Below are 18,883 nucleotides of genomic sequence, written 5' to 3' on the forward strand. Positions count from 1 at the left end.
GGGGGGGGGGAAAGGAGACGGGGTGCAGCTTACGCGGCTGTGCCGGAGGTTTCGGACCCGACGTCTGAAAATCCGAGGTCCTCTGATCGCTCGGAAACCTGTCGGCGTTGCGCGGCCCCCGGGCAGGGTTTCTGCTTAGTATCACCTTGTCACGCTGAGAAAAACAGAAATTGCGCGGCTGCACCTGAACGGTGGCACCTTCAACCTCCTGAATTCTGCGTGTGCTTGCCCGGGATCTTCTAAAACGTTATTTTCAGAGCTGGGGGGGAAAGGTGCCTTTCGGCATCGTGGGGGCGAGGGACCGTCGCCGTCCCTTTCCATGGGCAAAGCAGCCTGTTGTGGGCACAAATAAGCATTGGGTGCCAACGCGCGGATTTGGCGAGCGCCCGCAGGCGACGCAACGGTGACCCGAGAGTGGGAAAGTTAATGTTTTCATGAGTCTAAACAAGGCGGCGTTATCTCCGCTGTCTCGCTGCCGTGTGAAGGTTTTGCCTGTTGTCGCAGGAGTTAAAGTAAGCTTTGCAGTAACGCGAAGATAACGTTCCCATCCCAAAGCGTCGCTCCGGTTTGTGATCAACCTTTTGTAAAGTTTGGGATAGTTTGTTTTCTCTGTCGAGGCCCTTCTGCAAAGTGCGGAGGGCCCTCTTCCCCCAGCTTTTGATTTACGTTTTTTTCTTGTCCACACACCGTGTGATTAAAGAGAGTAAGGTAAGAGCCCGAGGGCTGTTCTCTGGTCCGTACCGACCTGCTGGTGAGGAGAAGCTGTCCCTGGTCCATCCTGCCTCGCTGTCGTTGCCCATCTCTCCTGGAAATCCTCTTCCCTCTGACAGCCCTCGTCACCAGGGGGGTCCTGTGGGACCGTCCTCGGTCCTCTTCGCCCCCTTGCTCCGGAGCACGCCCCCTCCGAACAAAATCCAGCTCCCGCCTGTCCTCGGGATGTGCAGACGCCTCTGGACTTGGCGTCTCTTGTCACAGCTGCCGTTTGGCTCCTCTCTAGGACCTCGGTGAACGTCTTGCTGTATGTCAGGCTCAACACGACGCAGCTCCTCGTTCTCTGCCTCGGGGCAGGTCCTCGCTTTGCCCAGCCGCTCGCCGGGAGCGCGGAGCCTTCGTGCCAGCGCAACTCCCCCATGTTTATCGTCCTACAGCTCCCGTCCCGCTGGCTCGTGGAGTGGAGACTCTTCCCTGGACTCCTGCCGCTTCTCCGTGGCTGACATTTGTCTTTCAGCTCCTGGCCAAGGCGGCCGAGCTTCCAGGGACGCTGCTTTGGCGCTGCCCCTTCCTTCTCCCTTGCACTCCTCCGTTACTCCTTCCCTCCTTCCCAAGCTCATCAAAAGTCATTTAATTGTTCCCACTTGCAGGGCCCTTGACGCTTTGTTCCTGCCCTGCCGGCCCACGTCCGCTGCTGGGCTGTTGGCTCCTGCCCCTGAGCCCTTGGTACCAGCCTGGACTTTTTGTTTTAGTTTGATATGAGCGCTTTCAAGGCTTTCCTTGCGCAGCCCTCGTGAGGATCTCCCCTCAACACCCCTCGTGTTTGTCCAAGTTCTTCCTTAAGCATCTTATCCGAGGTACCAGCTCAAACAACCCTTGGCGCGGCCGTGATGCTGCCGTACCCTGACCCCTGATTATTTGGTTACTTCCCGCTTATGCGGGGCTCTTTTTTTCCTGCTTTTCCCTTCATGGTACACTTCATTCTCTGCCCCAAGGACCTCGCAGCCCCTCTGTGCTCTCACGTGGCGGGAAGGCGCGGTCCCGATCAGAAGAGTTCAGTGGTAATAACAACAGCCAGTACAGCTTGCTTTTGGGTTCCTTTTCCAGCTTTTAAATATTTTAACTCTAAAGCTTCTAAGAACGCGTGAAAGCTGCTTTTTCCAGGGAGCTCCTTGCGAAGGATGGATGTGGTGGGATTGGGGGCTATATCTTGGCGCTCTGCCTGGGTGAAGATGAAGGCGCCTGCATTTAATCGGGGGGTGAAGCGCCTTCGTATCTCTTGGATGCGCGTCTCCGTTAAGTGTGAAACCCTTGAGTAGGGCGGTTCTTGCCCAGTGTCTCTCCAGCGATGCCGGCGTTGGGCTGAGGGAGGTTTCTTGCAGGAGGCTTGCAGAAAATGTCAAGTGGAGGGGGGGGGAATGGGCCTTTTTATTCTCTGTCGTCTATAAATCAGAGTAAGTAGGCGTTGGGCTGGCCTGCGGGGCAGTTGGTGCTCCTGCCTCGGGCTGTGAAGGGATTTTGCCCGAGCGTCGGTAGTCTCGTGGGTGCTCCTGCCTCGGGGGGTGGTCGGTCCCTCTCCCCCTGCACACTCTTGAGAGGGAACGGCTGCATTTTGCTCTGGGTATTCCCTAGCATCTGCGTTTTGCCGTATCTCGACAGATTTTTCTGCGCTTCGCTGTTAGATACTTGTTTCAGCTGATGTGCAATGTCCAGTTTAACCGAAGATGCAGCTATTTGGACAAAGGATTGTGTCCTTTCAGGAAAAAAAAAAGAGTTGCTGGTATTTAAATACGTTGCTGTTGGCACGGGCATCTCCCTTCCCGGGTCAAGGCTTGTCCTGAGCACGAGCCAGTCACAGCTGCGGCCGTTGGCCAAGAGCTTCGCGACGTAAATGTTTCTGCGAGGTGACGCTGCGATAACTTTACCTCTGGGAAGTTTCTGTTGGTGAATCAAGAGCTTTCTCCCAGGAGGGTCGTCTCGTCACTGCGTTCACGTGAACAGCTCTTAAATGCGAGTTAAATTGGACACATCACACGCTGGCCGCCCGGAGATGTCGGTCGGTGGAGCTGGTGGACGTCCTGGAGCTGAGCAAAAAGCTGGGGTGGGCTCAGTTATAAAATTTCCTGTTTCTTTTCTGTATTTCCTCTCCGATTTAAGCCGAGACAGTCTAAGAGTAATTAAGAAGCCGTTCACCCGTCGGATATGGCCAGTTGCATAATGTGCTCGAAACCCCTCGTACAAAGTGCGTTTTGGACCCAAAGGCGCTTGGTTTTCTTCGTGCGGCTTGTCCGTAGCCTAGGTATTGGTCTAGCATGGATTTTTCCTACTGTACAATTTGGGTGACTCTTGTTTTAGAAATACTAGCTCTAAATCTAGGAGCTAAATTAATTCTGCCTTGGCTGAGGTCCGCGTTCAGCCTTGTGGAAACGGTGGCGGAGGTGATGGTGCAAGCTGTGCTCCTTCCGTATGGCGTTTGTCTTGAAGTTGGCTCTGGGTGGTTTTTCTGCTGCATTTGAAGGCTGTGTATACGTCGAGTCGTTTAAATCGGAGGTTTATATATCTTCAAGATCTATTTTGCGTTACGGCATAAGGTCTGAAATCGGCGCTCTCTCTGCTGGTGAACGACGTCGCTGAGATCGAAAGAGCATCCAGTGACCAGCGGGTGAATTAACAGTGGAGTGCTGGGTTTTAATTAAATTGCAGAAAACTCATTTTGCTGGGATGATGATCTGATAGATTATTGAGGCTGGCGTTTTGGGGAAAGCTGGCTCCCAATCGTTTCAGGAAGCCAGGCGAGCGCAGCACCGCTCCGGTTGGATTTCCAGCCCTCCAGGCAGAGCAGAGCGCTCCTCGCTCCGCTCCTCGCTCAAACAAACCAACCCCGACCTGCCATGTAAGCACGTTTAGGGTGAAGGTTGTAAATAACACTTTCTGGTAAGGAATCCTTGGGCTTGTTGTGTTTGTTACTATAAAAGCTTATTCTGGGACAAGGGAGGCTCCTTGACACGGCAGCTGCCGGAGCTGTGTTGGAGTAGCCTGGTGGGAAGGATGAAAAATAATCTTCAGCGAAAAAGTAGCTGGAAAAACGTGTGAGGAGCGAAGTTACAGGTGAGAAGCCGGCTGCGGTGCTGGTGGAGGCAGCGGCTGTGCGATGGCTGGCTCGGGTCTCGCACCTTTGGCCCTGTGTTCCGGCGGCCGCTGCGGGCAGGGGCAGCGGAGGGGCCGGGGCCGTGGAGAGCAGGGACGTCCCGGGGGCTGGCTGTCCCCTTGACCCACCGCGCGGTTCCTGCCCCCGGGTTTGGGGTCGGACGATGCTTCTTGCTCACCCACCGGTCTGTAGTTACGCTCGGCGGGTGCCAGCAATGAGCAAGAAGAATCGGTGCCACTCGTAGGGGCTCTTGGAGGTTCTTCCCTTCACGGCATCAACCTGTTGAGGATTTGACGATCAAACCAAACTAAGCCTTTGCGTGTATCCTCTGCTTTGCTTTCCCGAAGAGGGTGCCTTCTGTGAAAGGCCTTCATTTTGAACAAACAACTTGCTAAATTATCCCTTAATATCGGTAGGTCAGCGCAGAGCTCACACGGTCAAAATGTTCCCGGCGTGAGCTTTTAAAGTAAGCTCGCTGCGTGCCGGGACTCCTGTGCTAGGTGGGTGCTGGACCCAGGTCTGCTTGCTTGGTGCCGATTCCTCGTCCAGGATCGAGCCCTTCCGCAGGAAAGGCGGGCGAGAGCACGGGCGAGAGCTGTGTACAGAGAGGAGTCCTGGAAAGCACCAGCGTCTCCCATACGCGAGCACACCGTGTCATTCGTGAGCAGGGATTCTCTTGCCTTATAATAAGGCTTTTGAATAATTGCATTCAGTACGCTAAAAATGTCCTAACCCCGTATTTCTGTGGCTACGATCCTGCTTTGAGAGGCCTCTTGCCAGAAGTCCGTCGGTGGCCGCTGACCCTTTTCTCTGCCTCAGAGAGGAACGTTAGACAAGAGGGAGGCGATCTTTAACAATTAAATTTCCAATAAAAGCGTGTGAGCTTCTTGTTGGCTGGAAAATATGTAGTGGCTTTCCCTTAGGCGCGGTCTAAGGCGTGAATGAGTTTTGGGAAAATCCTGGCTTTATTTCTGGTTGGCTTTGAGCGGGCGGAGAGCGCGGAGCTGCCGGAGATTGAGTCGCCGCGGTGGGTGGTTTGGGGTTTTTCTGCGACGGGCCGTGAATGCAGGAGCGGTGTCGGTAAGGGTAAGCTCCCACCAAGGGCTCTGGACCAGGGATGGTGCTAAGAGCTTCCCGACGGGAAACCCAGAGACCAGGATAGCCACGAGGTGCAGCCGTGCCGCGGGAAGAGGCTCTGCTGAGGTAGGGACAACTGGAAAATGAAGCGGGATAGAGAATTAAGGGATTTGTAGAGAAAAACTCTGATTACTAATGCGGCTGGGGTACTGCCGGAGGGGGTGTGTAACGCGGGGAAGGTGGGAACCTGATAGAGCTCGCGGGCACGTGAAAGAAAACCGTCCATTGTCACCGTTCCTATATTTAAATCCTCGCATTGTGTCGTTAAATTAAGTGAAGAAGCTAATTAGCATGTGGATGAGCTTACTGCACTACAAGCGCTGTTACTGGCTGACTGAAGAAGAGGTTTGATGAAATCATTAAATTTGGAGCTGAATATAAGGGAGATCAGAGGCGCGTTGTTTGGAGTACGGCTGCGGGTGGGAGGTCTGGGCGCGAAGGTCAGTGCCGGCTCAGCAGGGACAGGGGGGCTGTTTTTGGAGATAGCGATCTCTGGAGGAGAAGGGACGGGGATCCGGGGTCCTTTGTGTGCAGCACAAAAGCTGGCGCCTGGCTGGCGTTAAATCGCACGTCGGAAAGGGACGTCCAGGCAGCCGCGTCCGAGGAACCGGCAGCGCTTCTTAAATATATTAATAAACATTGGTTTATTAATAGGAGGCATTTAAAGGGATGTGGAGAAGGTCTCTCCCTCTCTGTAGTTAAGTGCCCTCTGGACAGCTGTGGACATAGGTACGTGCCTGGTAAAACCTCCCCGATAAAGCTGCCAACCTTAGAGACCATTTTAAGCCATTACAGCTTAAAAAAAGGGAGATTTTACATGAGGATTCTTAGAAAATATGAATAAGTGGCCTCTAAACTATTAAACGGTAGGTTGCACTGAGTCAGTAGCCAAGCGGGGTGATGCTGGAGCTTCGGAGACCGGACCAGACACGCGCTCTGGAGCGGTTGGATATTCCCCCCCCCCCCCCCCCCCCCCCCCCCCCCCCCCCCCCCCCCCCCGCAGAAGTTCGTGCCGTTTTGTGTTTGGCCTCTTGCACGGGCAGTGCTGATCTTTCTGGCTGAACGGTTCCTTTTGCAGCGCGGGTATCGTAGAAATAGCACAGGGTCAACGGCTTTTTGTGTCCTTTCTAAGCCCGAGTCAGAGTCAAGGCTTGATGTTACCAAACGTTTAGTCTTTGGGAAGATCTGGAAGTGATTTGTAAATTGAAGTCTTCCTCTCGAGTCCCCACTTTTGACCGTTGGACTTGCCCTTGGACGCGCCGTTGACGGAAATGCTGGGAAAAAAACCAAAAGCAGGCACTTAAATGTTGTTATCAGAATGCGGCTGACGTGACTACTTCTACTTGATGATGAATCTGAATTTTCTTTTTGTCTTTAGCTGCCTTTCCTCATCGACTGAACCTTTTTTACTTGGCCAATGACGTCATACAGAACTGCAAGAGAAAAAATGCGATTGTCTTTCGTGATACGTTTGCAGAAGTGCTTCCTGAAGCTGCTTCGTTAGTGAAGTAAGTAACGATGTGTTGGAAGGTTGAATGTCTCAAAAAATGTGAATTTTTCTTCTGATATCTCAAAGTCTCTAGAAACATCATCAACGTTTCAAGGATTTTGTTCGAACAGCTGTGTGGGTTTGAGCTTCTCTACAAGGAGTGTGCTAGAACGGGCGTAGAGCTGGATTTTAATTTGCGTGGGGGTCTCATTTGAGTAAAATTATCACGTGAAGCGGTGCGAGGGGCAAGTCTTGCACTAATACCTGTGTGTGCCCTGTAGCTGTGCCCTCCCCTGCCTCCTCGTGCTTGTGCGCGGGCGGCGGTGGCTTGTGCGGCTGCTGGGGGGGATGGTGGCAGACTCGGGGGAGTGCTCGCAGCGAGGAGGGGTGCGACAAGTCAGGGAGGAAGAGGAGGAGGTCTTTGAGGTCCTGGGATCTGCCTGTGGTCGACCGCCGTGAGAACACCGTGGCTTCTGCGAGCTTCTCTCTGGCTCCTGTGCTGCCGTACCCATCTGCTAAAACGTTATGTCAAGATGACGCGTTCCCCGAGGTGGTTTTGTGCTCCGCTGGAAATTGGAGACTTTAATTTATTAGAGTAAGGTTGGACGAAAAGATCTCGCGCTGGCACGTGTCCAGGTGGGGCGAGCCCCCCCCTCCCGTCATTACCCCCCCTGCGAGGCAGGTTGCCTTGCTGCCCTCCGTTTTGGTTGCCGAATCGTCCTCAAACCAGACGGCCTTCAAGGGGCGGGACGTGGTAAAAATACGAAGCAGCCTCCTTAGCAGTGAAGTGATGTTGCTGGTTTGTGTCTCTTTGGAGCAGAGTTTGAAGCGGCAGGTGGTTGAACGTAGCATGAGGCAGGGAAAAGGTTGAAGTTGGACTGCTCGTTAGCTTATATTTAAACGTAAGTTGCCAGAAGAGAAAGTTGAAAATGCCGTTAATAGATGCCGACAATGAGGAGGAGGGAGAAAAAATTCTGGGAGTATCAGCTACCAAAGCAAAAGAGAGGAGGGAAAGCGACAGCAAGAGTTGCAAGTCACCGATCCTTTGATAGCCCCGACAGGCTTTACCGCGCCCGGTCCTATTCCAGATGTTGGTGTAGAAATGATGAAATGGATAAAAGTTCTGTGAACTTGCTGCTTCCGTCTTTCAGTGTTTGTGTGCCACGGGGGCGTGACTTGGCTGCCTTTCAGGGACCCCGATGGAAGATTTTTGTCTCTTCCCTGCGTACCTCGCTGGCCCTGACAGGTGGTGTCGTTCTGTCTGTCCCTCTGCAAAGCTTTGCGTGGCCGGGGACGGCAGCGTCACTCCGCGGCAGAATCTCGGTGACCAACCTTCTTCCAGTCGGTTTAAAAAAAAAAAAAAAAGCAGTAAAAGTGGCCAGAAAATGCATCGCTCTTTTTTTGGGGCGCTGAGCTGGAACACGAACGCAGCAGGGCTCGAAGGCGAGTCGGACGGCTGCTCGGGTGGTCTTTAAAAAGGTCTCTCCCCACCCGAACGGTTCTGTGAAGCAACCTTCCTTCCATAGCTCTGCCTGGGAGAGCACCCACCGCCCGAGGGTGCGGAGCAGCTCCTTTGCTCTGGGTTTGGAGCCCTGCTGCGGTGCCAGCTGCCGCCCGGGTCCCACAGGGGAGCGGTGGTGGCAGCTCCGCTTTCCAATTAGAGTTTATTATTCCGAGCTCGAGTCCTCTGGGGCGGTCGCTTCTGGTTGCTGGCAGGGTTCGGGCTCGTGCGCTGCCCTCGGAGTGCTAAATTCGGGGCGCGTGAACTTTAATTCGGGTTGCTTTGCAGGAAGCGTTCTTCGTTTGGGTGATTAGCAGGGTGATGACTGGTCTGGTCAGGCGTTTTTCCTCTCTTATCCCAAGAGCTGTCCCTTGGGCCTGGGAGAACGCACTCTGAGAGCGGTTGCTTACAGACGTTTTATTTGTCCATTTTTTTTCCTTGAAACAGAAGCATCCGGATGAAATACGCTATTTGACACCAGGCCGTCTCCTTTTCTTTCTTTCTTTGGAGGTTCTTACAGATGACATTGCTTAACTCCCAAGGCTGATGCTGCTAGGCACAGAGGGGAGGTGTGATCAGAGACGAGCGGGAGAGCTCGTCTTTTTGATGAAGTTCAACACCACCGATCGCCTGCTATACAGTCACTTCTCTCTGAAGTAGTTACTCTCCTCTGTGAAGAGAGTCGTGTTTTATTCCCCCCCCTGCCCTGGAATAATCACTTTTTTCCCAGAGCATCCGTATAGAAAGCTGCTTTGGAAGAGTAACAATTCTTTTTTTTTTTTTTTCCCCCATGAAGAAAGGCTTCAGAGAAATCCTACTGGTGTTCCTACCACTCTGAAACCTTCTAATTTTACCCCGAAAAGGCATGCCCGTGGCCCCGATCCGTTACGATATGGAAGTGTGTGTGCGCTTAACTCCAAGTGTGTGGACTTGCTGCCTTGGGACCCCTTGCAGTAGAACTAAAGTCATCACCTGGACAGAGAACTTCCCGGTCTGAAGGGTCTTTTAAAGTTTTGATTTAAACACATAATTATTTACATTATTATCCGTTCTAGAATCAGGAGAAATCACAGTGTGGGGGTAAAGAAAACCCAGTATGCTCTTCTTTTTCAGGGATCCATCCGTTTCCAAATCTATCGAAAGAATCTTCAAAATCTGGGAGGACAGAAATGTGTACCCTGAGGAAACCATTTTGGCACTAAAAGAAGCTCTGAGTAAGTTACCTACCCTTTGCATTTCTTACCTTACAAACTAACGCGTGAGCTTGATGAGGTTAAAGAAAATGGCTGGAATCGCTGAGTAAAATGAGTTTATCGTGCGTATCTGTTCTTTCCGCATCTGCACCTAGCACAGACTTTAAAGCAGCGAGGCGCCGCGCGTGAGCAGCGCTGAATTCGGCTGCTTCACGGTTTTTTGTACCTTTCTAAAGACAGCTCCGAATCCTTTCACGTAAGCTGGAGTTGTTCCAGCTGAGGTTAAACAGAACGGGAAGGTAAAGTGGTCCTACAAGTCCCGAACACGGTGCCCTGCTAGAGGGCTTGTGTCCCTGGCTCTTCCTTTGAGCGTGAGCCGACTCTCAGCTGCCGCAGTGGGGCGAGGAACAGAGGCGGCTTCCTTCCTTTCTAGTCTGTTTTAGCAATAAGTTGTTTTTACTAATAATATTTGTGGTATAGGAAAGAGGCTGGAAGCAAAGCTGGAGGGTGAAGTGTCCTCGAGCGCTTACGAAAGAACTCTGCTTAAAAGCCGAAACGGCTAATGGTAACTGGGAACACGTTGTAGTCAGTTAAAACCAGAAATTAGCCGATACTCAAATACTTGAAGGAAATTAGCCCACGTTTCTGCTTCACTTGGTTACATCATTAAGAGCTAAAGGTGCTTCAGGAAATCCTCACGTGTGGTTTTGAGAGCCGGTCGTCGTCGTGGCAGGAGAAACACGGTGTCTCGGGTTCGGGCTTTGGCATGTGAAAAGGCTTTAGTTGGGCGTTGCATGTTGAGAAGTGAAGTTTACGCGTATGTTCCAAAATCTCTTAAGTTTTCTAACTCGAAAACAAAAATATTTCAGGCGACTTGTAAATTAGGTATGGTGGCTATTTTCCCGACTTGCATTTACTTGCCTGTTGAATGCTGATTTCGTAAAAGCCTACCTAAAGAGCTGAGCGGTGTAGTTTTATTTTTAGATGCCTTGTGTTTTTCCTTTTTACTCTGCTCATTACTGTGATTTTTTGAACTGTCTTAGTGCAAGGGCAAACAGAAACTTGATTTAAAAATGGAAGACCATCCCACAGGTTGCTGTATTCCTGAGTAAACTTAGGTTCTCTTGGGCATCCAGCAGCTCAGCTAAGGAAGTTGGTCTAGGTATTTTAAAACAAATTTCTGTTCACTCTTTTACTGTGCAACCGTATGGCACCAAAACCAGGTTCTTAAAGGAATCCCATAATGCCAGACTGCAAAAAATGAAATGTTTTCCAGGTACCACTTTCAAAACTCAGAAGCAGCTGAAAGAAACTCTGAACAAACAACCGAATAAGCCGTGGAAGAAATCGCAAAGTAAGGAAACAATGTGAACTCTCTGAACTAATATAGAAATTGCCTTCTTGAGGAACAGAAGAAAGGCTAGCCCAAACCGAGCAAAGTACCTGGACTAAAACATGAGCCAGCATGCGTCTTCCAGGCTTGTAAAGCTCCTTACAGACTAATATGTAAAGCACCAAGGAGTTGTTGCTAGAGAACCACTTTTTAAAGGAATGAAGTATGGAAAAAAAAAAAAACCACACATATATCTTTATGAGAGCAGAGGTTATGAACAGTAGAGGAAAGAGCTGGTGGAACCTCTTGGAAACTGGCGTTAGACTATTCAGAGATGGAGAGAAGACAGACAGAACCCTGTGCTTTGGCAGCAGGAGGTGGACAGTACCTTCGTGCTCAGGAACACATCTTCAACAGCAAACTAGGTGCTAGGATAAAAGAAAACTGGAAGCTGGCAGTGCAGATAATGAACTCTGGCGTCCGACAGTACCGGGAGTGCAGTCTAGCAGGAAATGCATTTATAATATACCGATCTTACTAATCTCATTACACGCTAAAGCCTTGAATGGTCCGTAAAGCGAGACGGTGGAACGTTAGGTGTAAGATGTGGCGTGCGCCCGCCTGTACAAGTGCTGAGATCAAAAGGTTAACAAAAGAGTTTGGAAGCGTTTATTACTTGGCTTAACATCACAAGCTGCTTTCCCAAACAAAAAGGTGCTATATTCAGCACGGATGAAGGGTTTAGCATTTTGCTTCTTACCAGATGTTTCTCCTGTTTTGTCCAGAAACCAATGGATTTAGTGTCTCTTGACAGCGGGATTCGTTCCTCCCGCTCTGTTAATAAGATGTCAGAATAGAGGTGTAAGAGTTTTTAAGGTTGAGAGCGTGGTTAGGCCTAGTAAGTACCGAAGGGAGACCCCATCCGAAGGAAACGCTGGGCTGCGTGTGTCAGCTCTGAGTCTGGCACTTAGGAAATAACATTGACCACCTTGTAGAGAGGTATAAACTCACTGGGTAAGGCTGTTAGATCGACCCTTGCAGGGACTTGTCGTCCCAACGGTAGAGCTGGAAAAGGTAGGCACAGTAAATTTTTTTTATAGCGCGTTCAAAAAAAACCCATAAAAAGCCATAGTATAATTTGTCGACCTCAGTCACAATCTGGCTGCACGTGACCGTGTCCTGTTTAGCTAATGGAAAGCCCAGAGCATTGAGGGACATCTGTGTGGAGGGGAAAACGTAATGAGTAACAACAGCCTGCGAGCCTTCTGTTGAATTATGTTAAAATATCTTTTTATTAGAACTGCCTTTTGTGACTTACTTTTAGTCGGGGTGTAGTTCCTTGGTTTCTTCATACTTTTTCTTTATTCCAACAGCATCCACAAACCCGAAAGCTGCTTTGAAGTCCAAGATTGTTGCCGAATTCAGAGTAAGTCTGCAAGTGGAAATATTCCGTTGCGCTAACCTCCGTCCTTGGGCTGTGGCTTTAGTGTTGCTTACGTCCACCGGCAGCGTAAGCTTGGTGGGAAGCTCTAGTGCTCGGTGTCTTTTTGTTCCTTGGCATGTAATGCCTCCTAGACGTTTCAGTTGTGGGTTTTGTTAGGGCTGCCGCCCCTTCCGTGCGCTGTTACGCACAACGAGGCAGCTGGAAAGCAGTTGGAGCGGCGCGGAGGCTCCCCACGGAAACACTGGTTTTCATTTGGGGTAACCTCGTACAAGAGAGCAGTTTGCCTTCTCCGGAGCCGCGTGAAATCCACGGGTCCTACGCTTAAAGAGGGGCTGGCTGTTACGGATGGCGCTGACCGTGAAGGAGGAGTTTCGGGTGGCTGAGGAGTTGGTGGCAAGAAATTTATCTAAATTAGGTCCCCCAAAGGAGTGCGGTGTGTTAACGAAATGCATGGGCACTGGTGGAGTTAAAAAAGAAAATAAAAAAGGCCTGTCCCTGCTCTTAACCGTCGTAGCCAGGAGACTTGTAGGATTCCAGCCGCTGCCTGAGCCCGACTCCGCTGATCTGTTTGACTTGAGGTTGAAAATCCAGAGATCCGCACGGGCCGTTTCTGCCTTCGGAAACGGTCTTGAACCGGGGCGTTGTTTGTGGCTGAAGCAGGCCTGTGCTGTCAGCTCTGTGCAGCAGGGCTTCTCTCCCGCGGAATGTGATGAGGATGCTTTTCTTGTTTGATTTTTTTTTTCCCCCCCCAGCCACAGTCTCTCATTGATGAATTGCTGTTATACAAGCGCTCGGAAGACCAGATAGAACTGAAAGAGAAGCAGCTTTCCACTATGAGAGTGGATGTGTGCAGCACTGAAACACTTAAATGCTTAAAAGGTAAAGACAGCGTATAACGTACGAAACCCGACGTAATTGAAGGAGGTGCAAATGAGGTACCCTAACAGTTGTAGGAGCTCCTCGGTTCTGTTGAGCCTTAGACCAGAAACCAGACTGTGTCTGTAAAACGCCAAAATTTCAAAGCGCAGTTAAGAACCACCAAGCAGGAGCCCAAAACCTCTGTTAATTTGAACCTGTTCGTAGAAACCCGCGGATACAGAGCTCAAGCAAAGCAGAAGTGATGAAGATGTATTTTGTACTATTCAAACACGCCCTCGTATATCATTGGAACGTGCATTGTCCTTAATGTGCTCAGAACTCCTTAAATAATTTCGGATTTAAGTTAATTAAGGCATCCATCAATGGCTTCAGTTTGAGAATGCCAACTGTGAGTCCAACAGCAAGCAGCGCGTGTTAGGGGTAAATGAACTGAGTTACGCTGAGCCGTATTAACAGGCAATTTAGTTGTAAAACTGCAGGTAGCCCTAGCTGTGCTTGGTAATCCGTGACTGCAGTCTTTGAGAAGGGTCACGGTCGTGGTAACTCGTCGGTGTTGTGAACCCCGATGATGTTAGGAACCCTTGGAATGTGGTAACGAAGGGAAGAGAGCACTCGAGATTTTTGCCTCTTCCAAAGTGAGAGTACGCTCTCTGGGTAGTCGAAAGAGTAAAGTTTTACGCTTCTGTGTCTTGAACTTATTTATCACTAATAACGAGTTGAAAAACTTGTTGCTAGCAACTTGGCCTCTTTTTTTCGATGGATACCGACGGGTGGACGGGGCGGTCTGGGGAGTGTACGGCGTGAACGGACAACGTGTCTGTTGTCTGAACGTCCCGGTTGCTGCTGTTGAGGACGCGCTTCCGAGAGCTGATTTCCCGTTTGGCCGATGGCAGCTTATTTCCGCGGTGCTTATCTCCTTGCAGACAAAACAGGAGGAAAGAAGTTCTCCAAGGAGTTTGAAGAAGCAAGTTCAAAGCTGGAAGAGTTTGTAAATGGCTTAGACAAGCAAGTGAAAAATGGCCCCTCTCTCACTGAAGCCCTGGAGAACGCCGGTATATTTTATGAAGCGCAGTATAAAGAAGTCAAGGTGGTAGCAAATGTAAGTATACTTTTCCTCGATCCTCCTCGGGCGGACCGATGTCCGCCTGCGTTTGCTAAGCATCCCAGAGGCTAGAAAACGCATCATCTCGCTATTCACAAATGGAGAGGTTTGGCGCGATTGTTGTACAGACTCTCTCTCAAAAGAGAGCAGAGTTGAGGTGCCGGGTAAGAAAAGGAGACGCTACGAAAATCCATGGGTCGGGAGCTCAGTTCTTGTGTGTTGCTGGAATTTTGTAGCCCTTCTGCATTTTTAAACGGGGGCCAAAATTACGGTTAGTCTTAACAAATCCTAAATTCTAGAAACTGCACAAGTTGTGATCAGTGTGCAAACTAGATGAACAAACGAAGAAAGAATTCGGTAAAGCATTGTAAAAACAACCAACCCCCCCCAACCCTACCAAAAAAAAAACCCCAAACTGGCAGCGTATTTGTTAATTTATTTTTTTTTTTCCGTGAAAATTGTTTCAAGTCATCGGAAAAAGGTTTTCTCTTCCCCTTTTTTTGTGGCCCTTGCTCTGCAAGTCGCACTGAAAAGCTGAGTTCTTACTGCAGACTTCTCGCTGCAGGGGACAGGTAATTCGAAGTGGTTTTCTAAGGCTGTGCGTTACTTTGGTTAGGGAAGCGATAGAGGCATGCTCTCTTCCTGTAAAAGGTGCTCAGTCCGACGTCCTTTCTTTCTTAGGCTTATAAAACATTTGCTAATCGAGTGAGCAATCTAAAGAAAAAGCTAGACCAGTTGAAAGCGACGCTTCCTGATCCGGAGGAGTCTCCCGTCCCTTCTCCAAGTATGGACGCCCCATCTCCGACGGGCTCCGAGTCCCCTTTTCAGGGGATGGGGGAGGAGGATAACTCCCGGTCTCCGGTGGTTGGAAGCCGCAAGACGCTATCTCCGGAGCCCGTGACGGATAATCGGGATGTGGAAGACATGGAGCTCTCTGATGTGGAGGATGATACGTCTAAAATTATCGGTACGTTCTGCGGGAGCAGCAGAGTAATTGTGTAGAAATTGGATCGAGACAAAACGGCCCTTTCAAGCCCCGTTTGGGATGTAGCGGATGCGCAAAGCCCTTGTTGGGCTGCGGATCGGCGCTGTTGGGTTTCGATCTCCTGCCCCAGTCCCCTGACACAAGCAGGGAAGTCCCGATCCAGCCGTGATTGTTCCCACCTCCCAAACCACTCATCGAAATAACGTTTTTACGTAGCCTGCAGGAATCGGACCTAACGTGCCCTTAACCGGGGTCAGATGAGGATCCCGTTGAAACGCCTTCGGGGATAGAGAATGACAGAAGGGTTTGGGTTGGAAGGGACCTTTTGAAGGGCGTCTGGTCCCGGCCCCCCTGCCGTGGGCAGGGACATCTTCCACTAGGTCAGGTTGCTCAGAGTGACGGTTCTGGTCTTGTTCTCCCTCAAGTGGAAGAGAGGAAGGAGAAGCAGGCTGCTCCAGCTTCGGCACCCGCAAAGCCTGAAAGCGTCCCCAAAGCGGTGCCGTCTACTGCTGCAGCAGGCACGACTTCGGCGACGGTGACGACACCTGCTCAGACTCCTCCGACTCCTCCGGCTCCGAAGGCGGCGAGCGCGCCGCCTGTCCCTCCGTCGCCAGCGCTTGCGTTGCCCAACCTGGCCAACGTGGACCTGGCAAAGATCAGCTCCATTCTTAGCAGTTTAACTTCCGTAATGAAAAATACAGGTGAGTGCTGAAGCGGTGCTAGCCCAGGTGTTTGGTTAATGGAGCTAACAATGGAGTTTTGTTTTGTAATCTTTTGAAGCTTTAATTGTCTCAAAATAAACACGAATGAGTTACTACTTAAGAGATCTGGCTCAGTCTCTGACACACGGCTGTCGGCTTCGTGAGCCTCTCCTTGCTCACGCTCAGTGGGGCTCTGCTGCAGTTGCATCTGTGGAAAACTTGAGCCAAAAAAAAGCTTCCGTTCACGAAGCAACGTGAGTGAGTGGTGTGTGCTTCCGTCCTAGGTGTCAGTCCTGCCTCGAGACCTTCTCCGGGAACCCCGACGAGCCCAACAGCTCTTACTAGTGGCCTGAAGACTCCTGTCATGGGGACTCCGTCTGCTCCTTCAAATCCGTTAGCAAATATTCTCTCCAAAGTTGAAATAACTCCTGAAAGTATTTTGTCTGCTCTCTCCAAAACCCAGACTCAGACTGCACCAGCATTGCAAGGTACCGGAGTGGGTCTTGAGGGAGTGGCTAACTGTGTAGTTGATGGCGGTGGCCGCGCTGAAACGTGCTGCTGGGCTTAGCCTAAAGCGAAAATGAAGGGAGAAAAACTCCTTTGGACTGTATTAAGTCTTTGGCGAACGCCAGGTGACTTTTCCTCAGGTAGCAGACGTGTTACGGACCCGTGAGTTTTATTACTTTTCTGTCCATCTTCGTACTTTTGCCGTGACCGAAGCGCGCTTATCCAGAACACTTCGTGGAAGGGCACTGAACGGGACGGGAGACCGAGAGGTCTTTGTGGTTTCCCCCGTGCTTCTGAGAGCGCTTTTTTCAGAGCAGAAAGCTTCCCAGAGGTGCTGCTCCTGCTTCTGCACCTTGCATGTGTAACCCTGGTCAGCAGTGCAGTGGTTTGGTTGGTTTTTTTTTTTTACGGCTGGCTACAAAGCCAGGGTGAGTTATTACCCAGCTTATTCAGATGTATGTTGTAATTTATATGTACGGATCGATCTGAGCCTCTGGCAAAAGCTTGCACCTCGGTGGGTGCTAACGACAATAGTAATGCAGCAAAATCCAGTCATTTTCCTGGCTAAAACCTGAAGTCGTTTTAAGGAACGACGTCTGCCGAAACCTTTCCCTTGGCAGCGGCTCGAGTTGACTTGCCTCTTACCTGAATATCTGAGCGCAGCGTTCTTCTTTTCCAGGTTTGTCATCCTTACTTCAGAGTGTTGCTGGAAATACCGTTCAGTCAAGCGAAACTGCGTCGCAGAGCACTTCGGCCTCGCCAGCCAACACGACTGTTCCTTGCGTGAAGGGGAGGAACGTTCCTTCCAATACTCAGTCCTTTATATCCAAAAGCTTTGGTTATTCTCCGAACTCGTCTACTGCTGAGGTTTCCTCAACTTCAGTTAATAAGGCTCCCGTTGGACATACCCCAGGGCTGTCAAGCTCCAGTTTTAAGCCGCCAGCCAATTCCCTGGGATTTTCCAGTTCTCACCCTACCAGTCCTTCTTCCCTTTTGCCAACAGAAACCTCACTGGGTCAATCCTCCGAAATTTCAAAAGCGAAGCTGGAATCGGAGCCCCCTTCTCCGAGCCTGGAGATGAAGATACACAATTTCTTGAAGGGAAATCCCGGCTTCAGCGGTCTGAACTTGAATATTCCAATTCTCAGCAGCTTAGGGTCCAGCATCGCAACGGAAAGTCACGCGTCTGACTTCCAGCGTGGTCCTACCAGCACTTCCATGGACAATGTGGACGGAACACCGGTGCGCGATGAGCGAAGCGGGACGCCCACCCAGGACGAGATGATGGATAAGCCGACATCGAGCAACGTCGACACTATCTCCCTTCTGTCGAAAATCATGAGCCCCGGTTCTTCTACTCCCAGCAGCACAAGGTCACCTCTTCAGAGCCGGGACGACGGATATCCCCAAGAACTTTCCAATTCCGTGCACGCCTACCGGCCCTTCGGCCTCGGCAGAGAGTCTCCGGCCGGCCTGTACAAGCAGTCTGCAGACAGCATGGAGATACCCTCCTCGTTAATGGACTCCTCCCAGGAGAAGTTTTACCCGGACACCTCTTTTCAAGAAGACGAAGATTACCGCGACTTCGATTACTCCGGGCCGCCGCCGTCGGCCATGCTAAACCTGGAGAAGAAGCCCGCCAAGTCTATCTTGAAATCGAGTAAACTCTCTGAAGCTGCAGAGTACCAGCCGGTCCTGTCCAGCTACGGTCAAAGATCGCAGGAGTTTGGCGTGAAGTCGTCCTTCCCTCAGTCGATGAGGTCTATTCTCGATCAGAGCGAGAGCTGCGACCCGCTGGCGTCGTCTCCAGGGATGTACGGGAGCTACGGCCTCAGGGGAAACGACTCCACCTCGGACGGCTCCCCTTCGCCCGGCAAGAACGACGTGTTTTTCACGCCGGACTCCAATCACAACAACTTACCGAAATCGGTGGTGCACTCTGGCCTCTCGCAGAAGCAATACCCGGACTCGCCCCACTCGATTCCCCACCGCTCGCTTTTCTCTTCTCAAAACGCCCTCTCCAGCCCGGCGGGCAGAGCGCCCGCGGCAAGCGTGGAGAAATCGTTGGGTTCTTCCATTTCCGCCACGTCGACCATCGAGTTCAAGAACATGCTCAAAAACGCCTCCCGTAAGCCCTCCGAGGAGAAGCATTTTGGCCAGATACCCAAAAGTAGCTCCGGCGAGGGGGTGAGCTTGTCCGGCCACGGCCCAGCCGGAGCTCCCAAGGGAGAGCCGCAGCCGCAGGAGGAGCACTACCGCATAGAGACCAGGGTCTCCTCCTCCTGCTTGGACTTGCCCGACAGCACCGAGGAGAAAGGGGCCCCCATCGAAACGCTGGGTTACCACAACGCCTCGAGCAGGGGGATGTCGGGAGAGCCCATCCAGACCGTGGAGTCCATCCGCGTTCTGGGGAAGGGGAACAGAGGACACGGGCGAGAGGCGAGCCGAGCGGCGGGGTGGTTCGAGATGAGCAGCGGCGGGAACGCCTTCGACAACGGGCCCTCGGGCACGTCGGAGCTGCCCGGCATGGGCGGCTTCCCGGCGCCGTACAAGGAGCACGTGCCGCCCTTCCAGGAGAGCGTCAACAACTTCCGAACAAATAACTTCAGCCCCGCTTTCGAAAACAAAAAATCACCCCCGCTTTCGAGCACCAAATGCCGCCGCCGCCGCCCCTCGCTCCCATCGAGCACGGGACTCCCTTCCAGCGGGACCCGGTCCCGGTGCCCGCCCAGCCGCGCCCCCCTCAGCCCCAC

General features: G+C 51.4%; 1 protein-coding gene across 1 annotated transcript in view; it reads left to right on the forward strand.

Moving 5' to 3' along the window:
- Window positions 1-4,800: 4,800 nt before the first annotated feature.
- RPRD2 (regulation of nuclear pre-mRNA domain containing 2) overlaps window positions 4,801-18,883 on the forward strand; it is a 36,497-nt gene continuing 22,414 nt past the window's right edge. Inside the window, exons 1-11 of the mRNA XM_019470276.1 lie at window positions 4,801-4,939; window positions 6,375-6,504; window positions 9,100-9,200; window positions 10,456-10,533; window positions 11,886-11,938; window positions 12,709-12,835; window positions 13,759-13,934; window positions 14,619-14,904; window positions 15,348-15,623; window positions 15,908-16,111; window positions 16,810-18,844. Of these exons, the coding sequence (XP_019325821.1) occupies window positions 4,801-4,939; window positions 6,375-6,504; window positions 9,100-9,200; window positions 10,456-10,533; window positions 11,886-11,938; window positions 12,709-12,835; window positions 13,759-13,934; window positions 14,619-14,904; window positions 15,348-15,623; window positions 15,908-16,111; window positions 16,810-18,844 (3,605 nt within the window). The remainder of the gene's footprint in view (window positions 4,940-6,374; window positions 6,505-9,099; window positions 9,201-10,455; window positions 10,534-11,885; window positions 11,939-12,708; window positions 12,836-13,758; window positions 13,935-14,618; window positions 14,905-15,347; window positions 15,624-15,907; window positions 16,112-16,809; window positions 18,845-18,883) is intronic.

Source organism: Aptenodytes forsteri, unplaced genomic scaffold, assembly GCF_000699145.1.
Source record: "Aptenodytes forsteri isolate BGI_AS27 unplaced genomic scaffold, ASM69914v1 Scaffold110, whole genome shotgun sequence".
Lineage (NCBI taxonomy): Eukaryota > Metazoa > Chordata > Aves > Sphenisciformes > Spheniscidae > Aptenodytes > Aptenodytes forsteri.